The sequence below is a fragment of the Trachinotus anak genome, unplaced genomic scaffold (genome assembly GCF_046630095.1).
Source record: "Trachinotus anak isolate AG129_WGS33_773 ecotype Australia unplaced genomic scaffold, CSIRO_AGI_Tana_v1 ptg000003l, whole genome shotgun sequence".
In the NCBI taxonomy this organism is placed as follows: domain Eukaryota; kingdom Metazoa; phylum Chordata; class Actinopteri; order Carangiformes; family Carangidae; genus Trachinotus; species Trachinotus anak.
The window spans coordinates 2,402,641-2,426,061 of record NW_027273854.1 but is presented as its reverse complement, the minus strand read 5'-3'; the positions used below and the strand labels follow the sequence as shown (position 1 = coordinate 2,426,061).

At 39.7% G+C, this 23,421-nt stretch overlaps 1 protein-coding gene across 2 annotated transcripts; it reads left to right on the top strand.

The window, feature by feature from the left end:
* Positions 1 to 2,754: 2,754 nt before the first annotated feature.
* fus (FUS RNA binding protein) lies at positions 2,755 to 19,980 on the top strand. 2 transcript variants are annotated; one of them, XM_071465262.1, is made up of 15 exons: positions 2,755 to 2,895; positions 3,944 to 3,968; positions 4,259 to 4,446; positions 4,548 to 4,722; positions 5,262 to 5,485; positions 5,883 to 6,078; positions 10,131 to 10,165; positions 12,836 to 12,877; positions 13,978 to 14,087; positions 14,712 to 14,841; positions 15,124 to 15,222; positions 15,793 to 15,916; positions 16,836 to 16,933; positions 17,583 to 17,715; positions 18,357 to 19,980. In XM_071465262.1, the coding sequence occupies exons 1-15, from the start codon at positions 2,883 to 2,885 to the stop codon at positions 18,394 to 18,396; spliced, it is 1,632 nt and encodes a 543-aa protein (XP_071321363.1). In that variant the 5' UTR covers positions 2,755 to 2,882; the 3' UTR covers positions 18,397 to 19,980. The 2 variants fall into 2 exon arrangements, with proteins under 2 accessions (XP_071321363.1, XP_071321353.1); XM_071465252.1 differs by having other exon boundaries at positions 5,259 to 5,485.
* Positions 19,981 to 23,421: the final 3,441 nt, after the last annotated feature.

Here is a 23,421-nt window from a genome sequence, read left to right as displayed (position 1 = left end):
TGTCACAGTTTTGATTACCAAAGGAAAGAGTAGAGGTTTAACTCATTTTAAAAAGGATTCTTTGCCTGGAGAGCAGAAATGTGCTCAGTAAATTTTATGCTAATCTGCACATTAGATTTTTTTTTTTTTTTTTTTCTTGTATCTGTTAACAAGTAGAAATCTATCCAGTAGGTATACAGCTAGTCCTACAGGGTTGTGGATGGGCTGGAGCCAATCCCAGCTGACACTCGGTGAGAACAGGGTGTGCCAGTCTATCACAGGGCTGACACAGAGACAAACAACCAGTCATGCTCACATTCACACCTACAGGCAATTTAGAATTGCCAATTAACCTAATGTGCAGGTCTTTAGACTGTGGGAGGAAGTTGGAGTACCTGGAGGGGATCCATGACCTTGTCGCTGTGACGTGACAGTGCTAACCACTGCACCACTGTGCTGCCCAAGTAGAAATCTTGACCCGGCCAATATCCTTAAATTGAAGGACAGGTGGTGGAGACTGGAGGAAACCTATAAATTTAAATCTCATATCCTGTGGATCAAAATAAATGTTGGAGAAACCGTAAGTAGAAGCCTGAGTATAGAGCACTACACTGTCCCCTGCAGGCTCTAGTGAGCCTGTTATGTGTAGAAGTTTCTTGTATATGTCCCTACATATGTAATTTTGCTGGGATGAAAGATGAATTAAGATGCCCTGATGACAACTTTCACCATTCAGCAAATGAAATAAAATCACATTACTGCAATAAACGGGACAAAAAAATCTCAAAAGCTCTGTTACCCCAAACAATGAAGCGTGTGAATCTGATGTTGGTCCATGACTGAAAAATCAACAAGTACATTGTGGGGTCCCTAAACCTTTATATTGTTTTGTTCAGTTTTTTCCTCCTTTTTTAATCCTTTTTGTTTGTTTGTTTGTTTGTTTTTAATGTTTCAAATATTTGGGTTTATTCTCTGGTAAAATGTTGCAGGCGTGGTGAGGGAAGTCTCCCTGCAGGTTGTGGAGAGTAGTTTCAGAATAATCACTGCTCACTGCCCTCCAGTGGTCACAGTCATCAACTACCAGACTCTTTAAATTAGTGGCTAAAACAAAATCAGACCAGTTAATAAATCATCAATATGTCAAACTCAATATATAATTACACTGATTAATGATTATTACAATAGTATTGGTGATAATTGTATTGATAAGGAGTTGTTTTATAGCAGTTCGCCTACACAGTCATTGTGAATCATACTAATTACTGTCATTATATCTTCAGTTTTCTGTGTGTTGGCTATTAATTTAAATGGAGTGAGTGCTGCAGATCCTCACTGTGACTGTGACACTTTCAAGTCACTTCTTTGTCTCTCCATTCAACATACACACGTATAGTTGTGACCTAAATAATTCAGGTGAAACTTGACCCACTCAGAACAACCTTTACAGCAATGGCAGGTGTCACTGTGACCAGAAAAACAGACCCAAACCTAATTAAGCATAGGTATGTTGTGTTGGTGCCACTGTGTCGGCCTGCCCTCGGCCAGCTGTGTTGAGCTATCATTCCCTCGGGGTGTGTGCACTAGTTTGTCGGTGGCCCATTACTCAGATGGATCCTGTGGGTTGGTGAGCTCTCTCTGGCCACTGTGATATTGAGGCCAGTTTTCTACCTTTGTGTCTGTTCTCTGGAGAAAGATGGAGGAAAAGGAAGGTGTGAGAGGCTGAGAGTCATGGGTCAAAAAAAGGGGGATTTACCCAAAACTCAGAATGCAACTCAGAAATGCATGAGACAGAAGTGAACAGTGTCCACTGAATTGAATGTGATGAATCAAAAAAAGCTGAATTTAAAATACTAAGAGACACCAGAACCAAATGGTTTAAATAAGAAGAGAAAATTAGAAAAAAGTTTAATAGAAAAAACACAGCAACCACTTAATTCTATCAGTAGAAAGACAGATTCAGTACTGAAGAAACTTCTCTTTATTTCCCCTTAGAATAACCACAGAACAGTCTGAAGCATAAAGCACCAGAGCTGGTATATAACCTTTACTTTTCATATTTAAGTCTAACTTAAACTAATAACAAAGATGGCACAAAATTTGCCACTAAAAACATTTCTTATGGACAGCTCTGTTCTAACCACTTCAGCTTGATGGAGCTGCAGATATTAAAGGAACATTTTGCTGTTTTATCTGTGAATTATCTGTGGTGCACAGATGCTGCTTGAATCTCAGAGGGAGACAATGTGCACGTTTGATTAAATCACTGATAGGTAACACTGCAGTGTGATATAAAGTGAACCACAAAAGGTGGAGATCCAACAATTGTCTTTAACTTCAGACATTCTCCACATATGATACCGTGAATATTAGAATACCAGGGGAAATACTGACAGTGAATGTAGTCTAGAATCAAAACAGTTCTTTATGTAAAATTCATGTGTTTTATCTTTCTTTTCTTTTTTTTATCCTGTCCTTGTAAAGCACTTTGTAAGCTCTGGTTTTGATGAGTGCTTTCTAAATAAATTATTATCACTTTTATATTTTTGAAGCACACAGTACTGGAAAAAATAGGACAGGCAGAATCCAGAAGACTCAGTTATATATATATATATTTGTATCATGGATGTATTATAAGAACAATAATAACAATAATAAATAATAATAAGGTCTTAAAATACATCCATGATTTGTATATATAAAATTGGGTCTGTGTATGTATATTTGTGTCTGTTCACCTTCAGTGCGCCACCCTGCGGCCGCTGGAGAAACTGCACGGAGCTGTGGAGAGGACACCGGTGTTCGGGCATCTTCATCCCCCTCCTCCTCCTCGGTGCGCTCGGTCCGTTAACGGCGCGCTGTGATAGAGCTCGCACGGAGCTAACGGCTGTTCATCGTCCGTCGAAATGGCGTCTAACGGTAAGAAACACGGCTAATGTCTGTCCTGTGTTTGGAGGACAACGAAGGTTGAAGCCGGTTAGCTAACACTGAAATATCCTCACCGAGATGAGCCGGTGCCGGTACCGGGGACTAGCTGCTAGTTAGCGGTTAATGCTAACTAATGCTAGTTATGAGCTAGCTGCGAATTATATGGGTTTAAAATTTAGGCGTTCGCTTTTCTTTTTTTTTAAATTTAAATTTTTATTTGTGGGCTAGAATTGATAAGAACCTTTGAAACATCTTTTGTCCGGCTGGAAGAAACCCTCACCGGGAAGCTAACACCGACAGACCTGCTCCTGGCGTCGCGATAATTCGAGTTTGTTACGGGTTATAAACATTTAGCTTATCGGGCTAACAGGTCCTTGTACCACTGACCCAGTTTCCAATGGCGGCCCCGCCTCACGGTGAACAGACTGCGGACACATGGAGGGAAAAAACACTGATAAGAGCCGTTATGACGATACAGTAAGGTGTAATATAAGAGACGACAATAATAAAGGATCATATCAGGTGTTTATTGCCTATTAATTATAAACCACATACGCTCTACATCCAAGCCACCACACCATGTCATTAAGCAAACCACGCTGCTGTGTTTGATTTTTATTTTTATTATTATTTTTTGCTATTTGACGCCTCTTTTAGCAATAATTCATTTCACTACAGAATGAAAATCCGTTCACAGACTTGAGTTGTATAATCCGTCACCCTGAGCATTGTGTCAGTGTGTGTCAGAATTACATTATTCTGGAGCTGCAGACACAGGTATAGAAATTTGTCAGTGAAATGATGACGAGGTGAAGATCACAGCTGTTTTAGGCAGAAGAAATCACCACTTCGGCTGTAATACCATTCAAACTCTTATCAGAAAGTAATTCAAACGTGATGTTCACTGTGATTTGTTACACAACTCCAGCAAGTTTCAACAGTCTACTAACTGATTCTGTGAAGCGTAGCAGCATTTACTGTAGAATGTATACTGCATTATAATTCATAATATTGACACCCCGTTTTGTTTACTCCATAGAATATTCCCAAGCATCTGCCCAGGGGTAAGTAATGTAACACTCACCTAATGTTCAACCAGAGGTTCTCAGCCTTTTGTGTAGAGACTGTACATCTGTTTAGTTTGGAAACATATACATAAAGAGCTTCCTTGATTCTCTTAAAAGTATGAGTAGAAATGTCATAAATCATAAAAAAAACAAATAATTATCAAAGAAATAAACCTAATCCATTCTGATTATTTTGGGAACTTACTGACATACTGTGTTTACTCTCACTGGATAACATTTTGTAAACAGCATGTTTGTATTTGGTACTTGTTTTGAACCACTTGCAGTTATGGGTCCTATGGTGGAGGTGGAGGTGGTGGTGGAGGTGGCGGTGGTGGTGCTAACCAGGGCTATGGTCAGTCCTCTGGCCAGAGTTACAGCCAGCAGGGCTACGGCAGCTACAACCAGGGCTCGGACAGCAGCTCTGGCTCCTACAGCCAGGGAGGTTATGGCAGCTATGGTCAACCCCAGTCAGGTAGAGTCAGACTCAGTTACTGTCCAAAACCACAGTTTTCCAGTCACTCATTGTGATATAGATGAATTTAATTGTATGTTCTGTCTTCCCTGTTCTCCCAGGAGGTTACGGTTCTCCACCCTCTAATCAGGGTGGTGGGGGTGGTTATAATCACTCCAGTCAGTCCTACGGCTCTGGAGGTTACAGCAGCAGCAACCAGCCCTCCAGCATGAGCTACAACCAGCAGTCATCCTTCTCTGGTTACAGCCAGCAGCAGCCCCCTTCATCCTCTGCAGGGTAAGCTTCTACCATCTACCATTTCTGGGGGGAGTTCTTTTGGCAAAATCTCTCAAAGTGCATGGATAAAGGAAAAAGTCAAAGTCAAGAGGTCAAAACTTTTTTTTGTAAAGATTACATGATATAATAGACAACCAGTGATATGCATACACAAACATATCAGTCAGTGGAGCAGCCACACATACAGGAGATGGACCGGATATGGTCATGAGGCCAATCCCATTTCCAAAGTGGGAGGGAGGCAAAAGGTGGTGGTTTGGTTCATAAAGAAGAAAAAGGGAGGTACATAAACCTGCATGGAGGAGGACTTTACCCAGAAGTGCCTCATTAGTGTGGAATACTTCCAGAAAGTGTTATAAATATTCATGGTAAGTGCCTTAAATACTTCAAAGTTAACAGTGCTGATCTCTTCTGGCATTTTATTTAGTACCAGATTTCTAATCCAGCCCTGTGACACCAAGACAGTGCCCAGTTGAGGTTTTTCTCCCAGCAAGCTGCATTTCTATGAGTGATGGTCTTCTTCTCCTCACCTTCAGCAGCTATGAAGGCAACACACAGGCCCCTGGCTATAACCAGCCACCCAGTGGTGGACAGAGCGGAGGTGGTTATGGGAGCAGTGGAGGTCAGACTGGTGGATATGGCGGCAGTGGGAGCCACCAACAACCATCTCAACATGGAGGAGGTCACTACAACCAGCCTCCAGGCTACAACTCCCCTCCCCCACAGAGCTACAGTCAGCAGAGCCAGTATGGTCAAGGTGGAGGTGAGGAAAAAAGTTTACACTTTCATTAATAAATTGTGTCTTTAGTTTTTTTTCGGGGGGAGTGAAAAGATGTCATAACCTCAGCAGGGAACAAAAATGAACTTTAGACATTTGTGCAAATTTTACCACTCAGGATAATCAACAGACCAGATTTCCAGAGGGACTTCTTCTCTAAAAAAGTGGTTCCTAAGAAAAGTGTAGAAAATTGCTCGCACACTGTGCCTTATTGTAAATAGCTGGGACATTGTTTCTGGAAAAACATTGTGCTGTTTGCTGTAGATTGTAGTACTGTTAATTAAAACTATGTCAGTTAAAAACTGTGGTGGCCTTCAGAATGTGAGTCACACTCTCAAATAGTAAAGTCTGTTGAGGTCAGATTGTCTCAACTTTGTCTCAGGATACGGAGATGAGAGCCCACCGATGAGCGGAGGAGGAGGTGGAGGATACAGTGGTCCTGATGGAGGTTATGGAGGTCAGGATGGCCGTGGTGGAAGGGGCCGTGGGGGTGGATTCGGAGGTCGCGGAGGCGGCGGATATGATCGTGGTTTTGACCGAGGTGGGCGAGGTGGACCAAGAGGAAGAGGAGGCATGGGGTAAGTGTTTAAAAACCATGCAGTGTCCATGTTATCAGTTCTGTCTTGGTGCGTCTCCTGGACTTATGAAAGGTCACTGGACCTGTGGGCAGTGATGCATGTAAATGTTTTCTCACCTTTGGTCACACATGGATCTGTGTAGAGAGATAAAATACGAGAGTGGCTACTGTTCCACATCTGTAGCTACATGCTAAAGCAATTGAGAGGTGTGTGCTGATGTGTCAAAATTTCCCCTCCCACTCACATTTGAGGAAAAATAATCTCAAGAACTCCTACACTGCCACAAAGCCTGATAAGTTTTCTGGCTGCAGTGATGGCTGCACAAGTCTTTGTTTCGAGAGTGGTATGCCACACATGCACCCTCCTTAGGTGAACGCGTACATACATTAAAACTACGTCTTGTGTTAAGCTAGTGTTTTACTTTCCCCATTAAGGAGTACGCAATGATCCGTGTGACATAAATGTCGTCATCAGAGGGTGTAAGTGAGGCTGTGTGCACGTCCCTGTAAGGGCACCAACTGTGCATCCGCTACTCCAAGTGGACTTGAAGCGGACTAGAGAGAAATATAATGACAACAAGTACACGTCATGTCCTCAGCTCTCCATGTGTGCACCTGCATCTTAAACTGCAGATACAGTCTGTGCTGCAGCTCTGGGTATAACATAAAATCCCCTACCAAATAATACCGGGGCAAGAATCAATATTATTATTATTACTATTTTCTAAGTTATCTTTTTTGGGTATTTTTGTCTTTATTTTGATAGCCACAGTGAGAGATAGACAGGAAATTCAGGGAGAGAGAGAGAGAGAATCAATATTGATCCTATTACTTGTTATTATAAAAAGATGCTGCTGTACTATGACAGGGAGAAGCCAGGTGTCATGAACAGGCTACTTCTGAATACACTTTTATTACCACTTTGTGATTTCGCAAACATCAGGCATTTCTTCTGATTGTTAATGAATCACATGCTTGTTAAAACAAAAAAGAATTTTAATGTTAAATATTAAAATGTGTGAATTCCCTGAATTAACATGGCAATCGCTGCACACATAAACACGACAGCAGCAGAGAAACAGAGGGTACATGCACTAAAGAGAGTGTGTCCAGAACATGATCTAAGGTGACACAGGTGCTTTTAACTGCTGGTATCAATATAACTCTAAAACTCTAAACTGGGCACATGTCTTATAGTGTGGTATCGATGTGTGCGCCCTTATCACTGTCACAAATCCATCACTGTCTGGATGCTAAGGCTGGGTGATGTGGTAGAACTCAGTATCACAATATTAATAGTATAATTGTTCATGCAATAAACTGTGCCTTACTGTTGTTCATTGCATCTGAAAAACCCATTTGGGAAAATCTTTATCACGATTTGCTGGACTCGTCCATTTAAACCACAGATTATCAACCACAGTCATTTGAATTAACGCCCACAGAAGGACATTGTATTTGTTCCGAACACTGTTGCCTGTGTCCAAGCACAACATAAAGGTCGTGTTTCAGATGATGAGCTGAGCTTGTAAACAGGGTAAAGTTCAGAGCGACATCACATTAAACAGGGGTTTGGACTTAAGGTCCTTGTGGCTGAATGTTGGTCAAAAGCCAGCAATTTCAGCATCATGATTATTACCACCAAAAGCAAGAAGGTGCAATGAACATGCAAATTTTACTCATAAGAATCATTAAAAATGGATCCTTGAATGTATGAAAGTGCTACAACATGAACCAGGATGAGTCACTGTTTACATCAGTTCAGGCCTTTTACAGTTGCACTGGCTGATCGTGTCTAATAGATTTCAGTTTGCTTCTATCTCTGTTTCTGTTTGAAATCTTAGAAATTAAAGTTTCAGTATGAAACTTTACCCCTTCCCCACTGGCAGTTATTTGAGTAAAGGCCCTTGTTTCAGTGATTCTTCTTGTACAACAGCAAGAGAGAAGGTGGGATGAAACGAAAAACTAAGCGCAACCATAAACAGGTTTACTACATGTACTTGTAAGTTTATTTTATAAATGTAAACAGCACAAATATGAGGGTTTTAATAGCAAATATCTACACTACAGACACTACAGTGTCTCACTGTAAAAGTTTTACTAAAACAGACAACAACTAGCAAACCACATTTAAACTGAAATGCAACGTACAACTATCTGATGGTGAGTTTTCATGGTGATTTAGCTGTACACGGTGCATGGTGATGTGTCTGCTGTTACCTCACAATACGTGGTGCAAATCTTTGTCCTGTAAATGCTCCTTGTGCGTGTGCTCAACCACGAAATTACTGGTCCTGAACTTTCACTCCCTCATTAGAAAAAAAAAAAAGTTGGTATCATCACAGTCAAACTCAGCTTTGCATGAAAGATTGTAATGACCAACAACACTGGAATACTTTATAATTTATTTTTAAATATGCACTTTTTGCTGTCAAACTAAACATAATTGCATCAAACACAGGTTGAAAATGGATTTGTGGTGGCTGGAAAGTTGACTGCAACACATTGTTGCATTTACAAGCTAATTTCCAGTTAAAGAGACTGAAATTCAACTTGTGTTTCTGTACCAACGTAACATAGAAAGGTAAGAAATGCAAAGATACTGAGAAATAGATCACAGCTTCGGTATACTCATATAAACCCAAAACATGACACATGAAGCAGAAACTGGTGTGGTAAGTTAAAGTTTTGTTTGTCTGATGGAGGATGCACAATATTTCATGTACTTCTATGTAACCCCATAATGTTGGTGATGAACTCCTAGACAAATTAGTTTGCCATTCCATTGTACATTTTCTCATCCATTGTGGACTATATTTAAATCTCCTTACCCATTACAATGTTTGGAGCTCAGTCCCCATCACAGTGTCCTTTAATCAGTCAGGTAGCACTATGCACTGATCAGCTGATATCTTCCTGTGTTCAACAAAGGTAAGATGAGTGATCTTGGTTTAAGATTAGTAAAAGTGAGTAAAAAAAAGCTACTGGTGCTTGTGTCTTGGGACACCTTTCTATACCAGACATCACATCCCAATATGAAGGTGTATCTGTTATTTATAAAAGGCACAAACTGAGCAAGTGTTTAAATGTAAACTAAAGGCAGAGGCATAACTATTAGAAAGACAAATTTACCCAACATTAAAACACAACATACACAACACCACAACTAGATACGTTAGATTTTTGCTCTAGACATTGAATGTTGTATAAATAGAAGTCAGCTAGCTCGGCCAGTAAGCCCTCTACACACTGTAAAGTTCAAAACCAATGTGGTGTTTTTGTCTACAAGATGAATTTCCATGCCAAGTGAACCATGGCCTTGACTCTGCCCCCTCACGCTACATGCCACAAAACATTGCCATCACCTGCTTTTCTCACCTGTTACCACCCCCTTCCCAACCCGCCCTGACAATTACTGTGTCATACTCTGCTAATCAATCTTTGAATCTTCTCCTAGGCTTTTACCTTCTCTCCAGGCTGGCTTTCTGCTCTTAAGCCATCTTTTGGGGAAATGCCAAAATGGGGAAGTCTATAGACAGTTAATAGTTTTCTTGTAGTTGGAGGAAAGAAAAATTTAAAAATACCAATAATTTGGGTGATAATAAAAGCCTCAAAAAACACCTGCTTTGGGATTTGCTGCATTTGTGGTAAAGAGTAAAGGTTGACTGAGACCTAAAAGACAACCAACACCAATCCAGGGATCAGAGGTGTTATTGTTTGGGTTGGTTAATTGACATAAAACCAAGTTGTATGATGAAACAGAATGGGAATATACAAGTACTGAAAGACTTGATATAAATTTGGGGTAAAAATGGCAAATTTCAGTTGCTTTGAACAAATAAAGACGAGGTCTTTAAACTGGCCTCCTGTCCTCAAGGTTTATTCAGGACACTCTGAACAAGATTAAGTAGGGGTTCATAAGGACATGTGGCAAACGCAGAGGGGTGGGTTTAATGAAGAGACTGAGAGTGAAGGTTACCCACTACCCAATGAGAGAAATCGCTGTCAACACCAGTCTTCAGTGCGTGTCATTTCTCTCTTCCTCTTCATCAGAATGGGCGAACGTGGAGGATTCAATAAGTTTGGTGGTAAGTGACAAAAAAAATAACACTTGAGCAAAAGATTTGAGTTTGAAGAGTCAAAGTTGAAAGGGAGGGGGGACCAGAAACCATACTGAAATTAAGTGGGTAAAAAGTTATGGTAATTTAAGTGTGCGGGGGTTTTTTTGTGGTTTTTTTTGCCTGAAGTAACCCACGTACAAAATTACACTTCACCATTAACCAATCTAACAGATTATTGTTGGAGGACAACAGTGTGTAAACACATGAAAGTACTTATTCCAGTTGCTCAAAAAACACAAATATGACAGGGGAGGCTGAACTTATTCCTAAGACTTTAATGTTTTGTAACTTCTCATATGCTGCAGAAGCTTTAGTGTGATTTATAATCTTTTCCATTGCATGGGATCACAGGTAAGAACCCTCAGTGTGTTGTTAAGAGCTTTCTGAATGGCTAACAGCCTGAGGTACTGCAAGTCTACACTTACTCAGCAGAGGGAGTAGTATTGTGACTGTAGTTCTGTACTCTATCTCACATCTTGGCATTTGAATGTGAAGATACGTGAATTTGATGGAAAGGTGTTCAGAGCTTTCGCCCGGTCTTTAATGAGTCATAAAACCTGACGCCTTTGATGGGGTGCTGCGTCAGTCAACAAAAGACGCGAGATAAGAAAATTATCAGCAGCTTGGTTCATACAACTACAACCTTGGAAAATGCCCTATGATTCAGATTTTGCAAACATGGTGCAAGTTGTGTATCACACATTATCTGATGAACATTTATATTCTTAAGGTATGTGAAACTGACAACAATGCCCAGAACCAGAATGGCTGTAAAACTTGTAGAAGGAAGTGTCAGTTGTACCTTTCAAAGATGAGTGTTGGATGGTTAAACTGGTTTTATCACACATCTGTGGATGTACCAGTAACTTGATACGGTGCTCAGTGTACTGTAAATAAAAGGAAAGTTTGTGGTTTCTCAACAACACACTGGTCCTTCTAGAACAATAGACCGATTGTTATTAAAGCTTTATCGCATAGTTCAGTCTATTATCTGGGTAAACCAAATCTAAAGGTTGTTAATCACACATTTGGTTTAATTTGAATGATTATACGTTATAGTTTTACTGTTTACTGTTGGGAGGCTTATGTTTGCCTCTGAGGGCACAATCTCAGACCTTTGATGGGGACAGAGAGATACTTGGCATCGTTCAGCTTGAAGTTGTTGATATGTATTAATATGTATGTATTATTTAATCAAAATTATAAACCAGTAGAGTTTATGCAACTAGTAATCTCAGTGATATTTGGACGCCCAGGGAGATTCTTAATACTTCACCTGATGTTACTGTACCTTAATTAATATTGTGAATATTACAGAACATTAAAAGTGAAAAGCTACAACAAAAAACTGAAATAATGAAATGTTGCTAAGGAGGAAAAACAGTTTATAGCAACAGTTTGTTGATGTTTGATTGTTAAAAGAAAACATATTGTCCTTTGCAGTCAACATGGTAAAAGTCCATACAGAGAGTAAGAAAACATCTTGTCAAATTCTTTATCTCTGTACTTAATGTCAGCTTTGTTTGATTTTCATGTATTTAGCAATCACCTGTTGACGTTAACCATGGTGACCTGGCACTTTCATGGAAAAAGTCAAAAGTCTTCGTAAACAATGAGTCATCTCACAGTTTTGCCGAGAATAATGGTGTGTGGTCGGTTTTCTAAGTGACATTCTTCAACTTACGGAAGAATCATCTCTTCTGTGTTGCCGTGAAAAAGGTTTCGCTGGGTCACTTCTTGCAAGATTTATTACTGTACCCACGTGTGCTGTAAGTGGTTCAAATGTTGTGTCGATGCGAGGGGTGTGGCACCGGCATCTGATATCAGCGCAAAGTTTGTCTTGAAGAAAGATCTTATCCTGTTCCAGAAGTTCTGGTAAATCAAGCTGCCAGTGATGCAGCATGCAGGCCATCCTCAAAAAGGTGACGGGACTTAACACACCTGAATTTCTAAGGTGTTACCTCTGAAAACCTAAACATCAGAAGTTGGTTTTTATGAAAGTATGCGTAACTGTACAAAATCACAAAAAGCTTTGAAATCTGTCAAGTTCTCAGAATGATAAACATGGTGTTCCTACTCCCAGGATGTATGTTGGGACAGTTTCCAATAATCCTTTGTTAAGATGTGGGAAAACCAAAGTAGACAAAGGAATGAATGAATGAATGACATGGATTACCAGGTCAGTTGAAGGTGTATATACTCAAAAAAGGGATTGTGTTTCAATTTGTTGGACACTTTCCAAAAGTTGGTAATGTTTGCGTGAAAGGAAGGCTTTTTAGACATCAAGAAATGCAACAACGCAAATGCATTGACTTGTGGAGTGTTTTAAATATCAAATTCAAGAACCCAACTTGAGCAACTTTGTATGAGCTCTCAGACTTATTTGTTTAAGCAAAAAAACATTGCAATGGTATGTTGTGAGATATATGGTGGTCAGTCCAAAGCACAAAACCCTGTCCTGATAAGTGCCTTAGATCATATCTCCACATGCAGAGTGGCTACAAGATTAATCCTGGTACTGTTTTGGTGGGAACAAGGTGTGGATGAAAGGCATTTGCACTTTGGATGGTTGGTGTTTATGTGTGGGTCAACAAATCTTCTTTTCTACAACTGACATCTGTGTCTCATCCTCTTAAGGACCAAGAGATCCAGGACATGGACATGGAGGACCCGGCTTCAGTAAGTCTTGTATTATTTTTGCTCTTGTGTCAGGGCCATGTCAATGTCTCAACAACTATTGACCATATTTACTGGAAAATAGTAATGGATATCATTTATCCAAAAGAGATGGTTGTCTTGGCCCCCTCCCATGTGTAATAATTGTCCAAAAGAGACAGTAGCCTTGACTGCCTCTTTGACATTTCCATATTTCACGTTGTCACATTCAGTTTGTGGCAATGTATTTTGATAAGAAAATATCCTAATTTCCATCTCATTTGAGTTACTTATTCATGAACATGAACATTCATGGACCTAAAACACCTCAATCAACACATAAATCAGGTCAAAGTTTCCTATTATTAGAATTAAACATCAATATTTAATGGGGAAATTGCTATGAAATTTTCTGAGCACTTCCCTCAGATAATGAGCCTGTTTGATTATAATCACCCCCTCAGGGCAACTTTTAGCTCCACTACTGCTAAGGCTTAACAACAGCTAAACCTTAAGTGCAATGTTTTTCCATCCAACAGTTTTGCAACATTATTGTGGGATTTAATGAACACTGCAAAGAAAGGCTTTAAACTTTTATACTTAATGATTTAAAGTTGGACTAATCAACTTTTTTACATAAAAAATGGATCAAATGTCTCTAATGTGAAAGACATTGCTCATTGTGACAGTTTAGCAGAAAATCATCAAACTCTGAAGCTCTACAGATCATTCAAGCTTCTTTTAGTGCATTTTCTTTACATTATCATCACAGCAGCAGCTGTGTTCAGCTCTGATAGACCCATTGTTCACTCCCTGCTCATTACCAACAGCAGACTGACACTGTGAGAGGTCAGCTGCTGAAGAAGGTTGGTCGAGACCAAACCAGAGCTAAAAGGAGAGTGAACATTGACCTTATGTTCATCATGTGGACACTTCAGTGGGATGATCATGTTGCTATTTCTGCTTGATGTGTCAAGTCATTGCAACCTTAATCCCAAATCCCAAATGAATGAGAATCAATTTTTCTGTATTTGTTGTAGATTTGTGATCATTTAAAGGTGCGATGTCCTGTGTTGTGTTATTGTCTTGTTCTCTGAACATCTCTTCATATTTTCTTCCAACAGTGCAAGACCAGGATAACTCTGATAATAACACCATCTTTGTTCAAGGCCTGGGAGACGACTACACTGTTGAATCAGTGGCTGACTTTTTTAAGCAGATTGGGATCATTAAGGTCAGTGCGACATGTTTGTGGCCGTCAAGTAGAGAGGAGCTTTTTTTTCACACAAATTACAAAAAAGTATTTTCAGTATTCTCTTACTGACTCACTGATCAGTGATTGGATTTAAATAATTTATAAATATGTGTATTTGTTCACTTATATAATGTATTTATACTATGAATAACTTGAACAGAGTGTGGTTCAGAACCTTAGCTCTGGGAATTTGTTCAATATGAATCAATATTTGATAGTGAATTCAAACAAACTTGATTGATTGATTGTAGAAAAAAATCTTTACAAAATAATTCTGTTGCAGCAGAAGGGATTATAAAGTCAGGTCTTCAAAATTCAAACGGGATATGGGAGAAATCTGATCTGATTTAACAATGGGTGAAATGGAGACCACTAAATAAGTATTTGTTTGCTTTTCCTTGGTGCCCACATATTGTGTCACATAAAAGCTTAAATCAGATCAAACTTGTTCTTCAGAAATGAACATACAATTTCAACTTTTGAAATATAAATAAAATTCTGATCTTCAATCAAATCCTCTACTTCTCCACACAAATATTTCTGGATCATTCATTTTTGTGTCTCTGTTTCTCTGTGTTTCTTCCTTCTTGTCCATCCTCTTAGGTCAACAAGAAAACAGGCCTGCCCATGATCAACCTGTACACAGACAGAGAGACAGGAAAGCTGAAAGGGGAGGCCACAGTTTCCTTTGATGACCCCCCTTCAGCTAAGGCTGCCATAGACTGGTTTGATGGTACGGTGTTTGTCTGTCTGTCAGGGCTCACCCAAATCTAGTGTTAGCTCCATAACCTGGTAACATTATATTTTCAACAAGTTTGCAGTTAAGGAAAGAGATGGAAGCAGAGTACTCAGCAATAGTTAGGTTAAACTGTGAGTGTGTGGAACATCCTGAGCCTTAGAAACTGAATACTGTTGGAATCTGTTGTAACTGATGTGAATTCAAGCTGCGTTACAGTTACATTTCAGTTTCTGTATTGTGCTCAGTTCAGTTTGATGTCTTATATCTCCTCTCCAGGTAAGGACTTCAATGGAAATCCCATCAAGGTGTCCTTCGCCACCCGCAGAGCTGACTTTGGAGGCCGAGGTGGCATGAGGGGAGGTCGTGGACGAGGAGGTGAGCCCGTTTTTAACTTACATTTAGTTTTTGAAGGTTTTGAATGTTTAGAAGTCCTGTCTTGTTTGAGACAAACTGAGATTTAAAGTTCATTCTTGACTTTGAAACAGAAGCTGGTAAAACAGTGTCAGCACAAGGTCCATCTTGTAGCTGCTCACTAGCTTTTCATCATATCACACAATCTTCCTCAGCAGATGAAATTCGCCCAGTTGTCATGGAATTGAAGACGTTCTCATTTCTTTTTTCGAAGCTTTTGAAGGATTTCTCCTCCTTGTTAAGCCTGAAAGTTTGACCTTTCAATCTTGACCTTTGACAGCAGCAGTTTCATCACAAGGTCCAATTTTCATCTTAACTTTTAAGTCTCAATCTGTTTTAAAATCTTTCTCTTATTGTTATTTCTACATTTGCTGTACCATCCTGTTTGCAGTCACGTTTCTCTTATAATCACAAGCTGAGGTTATTTTATAGCTGAAGGCATAAAGAAGCAGTTGAAATAGATTTGCTGCCTGTGAGGATGTGTTACACTAACAGCACATCTAACTGGGTCAGTTATTTTTTCTCTCTGTGAAGGGCCGATGGGCCATGGAGGATTTGGAGGGGGTCGAGGTGGAGGTTTCCCAGGAGGCAACGGTGGTGGTGGAGGTGGTGGAGGAGGGGGGCAGCAGAGAGCTGGAGACTGGAAGTGTTCAAACCCGTGAGTCAGGATTTGGTGATTTCAAATCTGACTTCCTCATCTTCTAAATGTGCCTGTGGTGTAACTCAGGGGTCAATTCTGGGCCCCATCCTCTTTTCTATTCAACATAATGTTTATTTTTACACAGATAAATATTATTCTGTAAATTCTACTGATTCTTGTAGTCTCTAAAGAACTGCACTGAAGACAGAAAGTGTTGGATGAGTTGCAGATTCCTCCAGCTTGACGAGAATAAAACAATTAGATAATGACTTCTCGGGTAATTATATTTGCTCCACCCAGCCTGACAGTTAAATTCCTCATAAGCTTGAATTCATCCCCACAAACATAAAATCATCTGCCAGAAATTTAAGAGTTCTCTTTGATTTAACTCTTGACTGACAGGAGGTGAATTAGTTGTGTTTTTATCAGTCACTAAATTGCAGTTATTTTATAATGTAGCATCAGGACTGGAACTACGAGGAGAGAACACACACATTACCTCATCTTCACTGGTTTCCCTTCACCTCCAGATTATGTTCAGAATTTAATGAATCATTTAAAAAAACAGCTCCAAGCAATGTCTCTGACCTGCTGAACTGTGGACTGCATCACCCTTCACTGTCAGCACAGCTGCTTCTTTCATTTATTTTAAATGGCAGCTAAATACACTACACACCACTTCAAACCGGTTTTAACTGATCCCTCCTGTAAAATGTAATATCATTTTGCTTTATGTCTTTTTCCTGTTTTTACTTTTTCTGTATCATCTTATTACTCTTCTCTTGTCTTCTATTAAAGCACAAGTTTCTATTATTATTATTATTATTATTATTATTATTATCATTATCATTATTATTATTGGTATTATTATTATTATTATTATGTTATTTTATGCTGTGGTTATTTATTGATTACTGTCCCGAACATTTCTCTTCAGCAACTGTGGTAACCTGAACTTCTCGTGGCGTAATGAGTGTAACCAGTGCAAAGCTCCTAAACCAGAGGATGCTGGTGGGATGCCCCCCATGGACAGAGGTCAGACCTAGTTTTTACATTATGTTCCACCTGACATGAAAAGTCTGTCATTGGAAGTAGAGAGGAGCTTTTTTTTCACACAAATTACAAAAAAGTATTTTCAGTATTCTCTTACTGACTCACTGATCACTGGCTTGGCCAGCTGTGCAGATAGTTTGATTCATCCAGGTTTTATTGTTGCTACTTTCTACTGTAGAAATAGAAAATATAAAAACAGTTTACAGCACATTTTGTGGCTCATGGAAAGTATCAGAAACATGTTGCTGTTTAATTGCTTAATCGTTGTTTTTCAATTTTGTGAAAGCACAAGTGAAATTCCATTCATCAACTCTGGAAACTACACTTTAAGTTTAAGTATTAATGAATTATGTTAACGAGTGGCTTAGTAATGAATCATTAACAGAGAAAATATCCTTAAAAAGAAAAATATCGTTTTAAAAGGAGTGATCTCCTCAGCATATGGCAGCCTCTGTTCATTGACTCTATAGAGGGGGTGAGGAAAAACTCCCCCTGAAAAACAGAGGAAAAAAAAACAGAAGGAACTTCAGCAGGAGCAGCTGAGGAGGGATCCTGGTCGTCTGACCCCTCCTGAAAGTTGACACTCTCAGCAGTTTACAAATTGTCAACATATTGCTTGTCGTGCTCTCAGGAGGTTATGGAGGGGACCGCAGAGGAGGGTTTGATCGAGGCGGCTTCAGGGGTCGAGGCGGCGACCGCGGGGGCTTCAGAGGGGGCCGAGGAGGCGACCGGGGAGGATATGGTCCAGGCAAGATGGACACAAGGTCAGGTTCACTGAAACAAACTCTCTGGGGAAAAGTCATGTAGGTGTCGAGGTTTGAAAGCTAATTTGGTTAAAAAGAAGTTTTTGTACATCAGGGGTAGAACAGTCAGTTGTACAGATCCATAAAACTGACTCCACAGCTAAAAGGTGAAGGTTTCATGCTGGTTCAATACATCAGCATTTAATTTGTGTGAAACCTTTAGAGACTCATTCCATATTTTCACTGAAAAATTCAAAAAACCCACAGTCTGATGACGGGTTGTCTGCCATCCTCTAAACTGGCATCACTGTGTTTGAGATTTGTCAGAAAGCCCTCCATTGACCTTCACAGCTGTAGTTTTCCACCCAGGAAGCTCCTCTTTGTTTCTTTTTATAGCCTTGTATGTTTAGTTTTTCTCGAGTACCTGTAAATATGACAATGTACAGCAAATAATGTGATGGATGAATGACACCAGGGCAGGAAACACAGTGTGTGACTGTGATTGGCCAATCAACTCGCCCTGCTTAGACTCTTATCTTCCCTGGGCCATTGGGTCACTGGTTACTACCCAGCCTTCCTGTTCAAACATACCCACCTGTTCAACCTCTGGACGTTGTTCAGTGGTTCACTGCTGATGAAGTACATGTGTTTGTTATTTCCAGGGGCGACCGCAGACAGGAGCGACGAGGCCGACCCTACTGAGTCCTCATTCGAGGACAAACTCTCCCTCTCCCACCTCAGCACAAAGAACAGTTTGTGTACCCACTGTCCACACTGAGCCCAGCCCACACCTTTCACCTTTTATATGACTGTCAGCTCTTGATTCAGTGTGTAGAAAACATGTGACTGTTCCTGTTTTCTGTTTGCTCTTGTTGCTCTTTTTTCAACTTCCTCCTTCCGCTCAGTGGGGCCTCATTAAAAAAGAACAAACAGGATCAAATTCCATCTTTTTTTACAACCTGAGTCTGGTTTTATGATTTTGGCCATCAGTGCAGATGATTATGATAATATTTGACCATCACTGGGAACAATCCAGCGTAACTTTATTATCTAAATCACATCCTACCTCTGCAGGGAGGTTATATTTTCTCTTCCGTGTCCACCAGGTCTGAGTGAAAGTCCACTGAAAATTCAGTTTTTCACTGTAGTATTTGGTTTAGATTCATTCCACAACTCCTAACATTGCGAGATGGTGAACGTGCCAACATCTTTTCTTTTTCTCATGAACTGCTGAGCCTCGATGGAATCATCTGTATTTTGTTGTAGATTATCATTAAAGTAAATGTAAAATTTTATTGAGCCTTTGACAGACAGATGGAAACAAAGGTGTAAACTCCAGAGCTACATCATGTTGACCTTTGACCTGCTGTACTGAAGACAGAGCTCACAGATTTACAGTATAATGGATGATGGGATGACTCTTTAGTGTTTGTTTTCACTCAGCGGTTTAGTAACCCAGGAATGTAAAAACCTGTCTGTTGGCTTGTGTTGTTTCACTATTAGACCTGAGTGTGGATGTGTGACTACCAGTGCTACTGCGTGCTCTGGTATTCTACGTCAATTATGGCCAAAGCTCTGGAAATGATAAATAATAATAATAATAAATCCCACTATCGCTATATACCACTTAAATCTCACTGCATTTCTGATGGTTATGTTGGATCACTGCAGTTTGTCCACAAAGGAAACAACTCAACAACTAAACAGATAAAGTCATGGTGTTAGATCCAGTGACCTCATGGAAGAACCACCCAACCAACAGATCTTAACAGCATGTTTGAGTGCTTTAAAGAAATTTGTTGCGTTCACCAGTTTTCTTGAACAGCATTGGAAGTTGAAATGATCTGATGATCTGTCAGGTTTCTGCAGATGAATGGATCTGACTCTGAAAAGGCCCAGCGTCTTATTCATCTGCAGTTTGTAAACAGGTTTGAAAACCATAACTGAACTAAAGCTGCTCTTTGCTTTTACAGTCAGTGACCTCAGTGTAAGGTTACCTGTCAACAGCTCACTGGACTCATCACTGCTGTCAACCTGAGACATAAACGTTGCTCTGTAAACATTCAGTTATACCTTTAACTTTCTGGTTCTAAATATTTTCCCTCAAATCCGAGTTAGTCATGAGAGAAGATCTTAAGATTATGATGAAGTAAAATCCACGTTTGTAAATGAGGCCCCACAGTGGAGATGTTTTTGAGGCAGAGCTCTTACTCGTGTATTTATTATTGATTTGTTTTTGTATCGTGCATGTGCTGGTTTTCAAAAGAAAGTGTTGATAAAACCAAACGATGCGTCTGTGGTTCTTATCCCCTGACTGGTTTATGTGTTGTGTGGCTGAACGTGATGGAGGTCAGATGTCAGAACCTACAGACATAATTAGAGTGTTTTGTTTCATTTTGTCAGCTGTTCCTCAGACTGACGTATTTCAATTCTCTGTGTGTACCAGGTTTGTGCTGAGCTCGGGAAAAGGTTGTTTTCTCTGGGAACTGGCTGGTGGCTCAGGTTAAAGCCCTCATCATTCTCACAGGCTTTAAACATCATCCATGCCGCGGCTGTAAAATCTGAAATGATCATATTCTAAGGATTGTTTGTGTCAGTGGCACAGTTTCCTTCTCGGCAGCATTTGGCTGAGCTGAAGCACTTACCCTGCAGTAAACTGGTTTATTTGGCTGCCAGGCCTGTTCAGACTTGGCACACTTCAAGTTCATGGATGAAATTGGATCCATGAGGAAGGTTTCATAGAAACTCATTTTGCTCTCTGTTTTGTAATAGTCTCGACGGCTATCTCTGTCCTAACGAGTTGATTAACAACAGTTGGTGGGAAATATAAACAGGTTTGAACTGGATCAGGTGTCAAAGGTTAAGTCTGGTGATATGTTAAACTTCAACTGACAATCGACCAGCCTGATTCATTTGTGGAGGTGTAACAGTTCAGGTAGCTTTTTGATTGGCCAGAAGATTTCCCCTTCAGGGCCACAATCCCTTCAAGGTCCCTTATTTTACACAGTATTTAAAGTGGTGATCCTCTCCTCTGATTGGCCGGCTGTTTTTTTGAGTGATCCAAAGAAAATATGAAAAATTTCAGGTAAGCACTGAGAGAAACCAAGGTTTGTGGGTCCAGGTGGGCGGGGCTTGGGGTGACATCACAAAGTTCCAGAAGTCCTGACGGCTGGTTTTAAGGCTCAGTTTCTGAATACAGGCTGTGTGCATTTCTCTGTGGACTGAGGCTTTGATACTTTCACAGTATTAATATAGAACCTAGACCTGCTTTATAATCACAAACACATGGACATCTTATTTTTTAGTACATGGGATCTTTAAAAAGGCCCCTGAACTGGGATGCAGCTCCTGTACATATGAAGTTTAGATTTTTCTGACCAGCAGTGTGATCAGATTTGACTGACACCACACAACCCAGCTGTCATAAAAGTAGTCCAACTTTTTCCATATTCTAATTAAAATTTTAAAACACATTCAGGTTGCTCGCAACACATCTGCATCTAGACCACTGTTCACACTTCACCTCAGTAAACGTACCTGCTGGTGTTGGGTTTTTTCCTGCAGCTATGGGACAAGTTGGACCCCTCAGTGCCTCTTAATTAAAGCATCCTGAGGCACTTGTGTTAAGTGTGAAGTGAACAAAACCAGGAAATCATTGTGCTTTTCACAGTGAGTAATTTCTGTGACTGAATTGGATCATTTCTCTGAGAAGATTCAGTCACAGTTTTCACTTTCTGCTTCTAAGGCCACTTTCAGCTGAGTTGTAATGAACTGAAGTCCCATCACTTGGTCAGTGATGTTCACTGTTGCTCAGCGCCCCGTCCCCACAGGTGAAACGAAAGGAAACGAAAGTTGCTCAAACTATCACAGAACCATTTTTTACTTCCCCCATTCAAATAAAAAGTAGCTTGACTGAAAAAAAACTCCTTATCATCATAACTGTGTTTATTCAAACTGTGGGTTGTTTATTAACTTCAGCATCTGCAGGAAACCGTAAACACACAAGGAAACGAGCTCACACAGAATTTGCAAGTAGCTCCATGACTGCAGCAGCGCGGTTTAATCACCACCCTGGCTGATGTTTTCTGGAGTCATGAGTGAGTAATTGATTTTAATTGTTTATCATAAATGATCTCACTACTTAATCTAGTTTGATTAGTTTTTTCTTGTTGCAGTGACATCATTTCCTGATGCTGTGTGCATTTTTGTAAGGATGACTTTGCACTTCTACATACCTGCATGCCTCACCTGAAGTTTGCACACAGTGAAGCAGACTTCCCGTCGAGCTCAGCTGTCTCAGTGTTTGTAGACTAACTGGCAGATCCAGTTTGCCTCCACATGAAAACCAATTACATGTGTTTCTGGAAAGACTCTTTGTAAACCAATAGTAATGACTCTAAAAATCCCCTTAAGCATCACGTGTAACATTTACAGTACATAAAGTGTACCACCTAAAAATAACTACAACTATACTGAGTGTGTCTCAGGTACCTGTGGAAATATAGATACAGAGCCTTTGATAAAATTACCATTTGCTTTTATTGTCACTCAGGTTTAATGATCAACAGATGTGAAGATCTGAATTCCTCACAAATTAAAACACATATTTGCAAAAACATCCATCCCCATTACACCTTAATCATCACTGCTGCAGCCAGTTGTTCAAGAAGTCACATAATTAGTTAAGTGGAGATCACCTATGTGTTGTCAAAGGGTTTTACTCCTGTAGCTGGAGGATGAGTCTATCATGAAGACAAAAGAACATCCGTGTAAGTCAGTTTAACCTTGAGCTTTTTAACTATTTATCCAAAACCTTCAGGTATTTCAGTGATGATCCATCACTTGTAGTTATGTGTCATTTAACTGATGGTTGTAGAAGACTATTTCAAACATGCAAAGAGGCAGAACGTGTAAGATACTATCACTCCACTTTATTTGACAGCGGTTACTGTTCAGTTTAAAATTTTACATGAAAATATAGAAACTTATAAAATACAATAAATTGCTAATAATTAAACAAGTGGTTCAAGGCTCTTTTCTGCTATATGTGATATTTTTCATAATATCGAGTCCGACCCCACATTTTCACTGCATTGCACACTGCACATAAGCACTTAGCATATAACAAAATAAAACTTTGAACTGCTGGTTAGTGGAGGCATCACCTATACCTGAAACATAAAATACAATAATATAATTACATATTACAAAAACATATTAAACATAAAATACAACAATATAATTATATAATAAAAACACATTAAACAATAACATAATTATATATATCATAAAAAAACAACTGAAACATAAAATACAATAATATCATTTATCGTGATATTTGGGTTCGAGATATTAGATTCTGGATATCGCCAAAGCCCAGATGGTTCCCAGGTCTTTTGGCTCATGGAAGAAAAGTGTCGAGTTGTGTCTCTTTGTCATGTCAGTTTCATCAAACAGACATTTTCCCTCTAAACTTAATTTAAATAAGTGGGTCTCGTTGAAGCCAGAAGTGAAGACCTGAGCCTGTTTGAGACACGAGCCTGAGAGACAGGCTGTTCTTTTCAAGAGATGAACACGGAGAGATTAGAGTGTGACGTTTGACCTTCATGCTTTCAAAAGTTTTTGTTCCAAGACGAGTTCTTACTCATGGAACTGAAAGACACTAGAGTTTGTTAACTGGCATCCTGATGCAGTTCAACCTGTTCATTCCTGAGCAGCTGTCCTCAG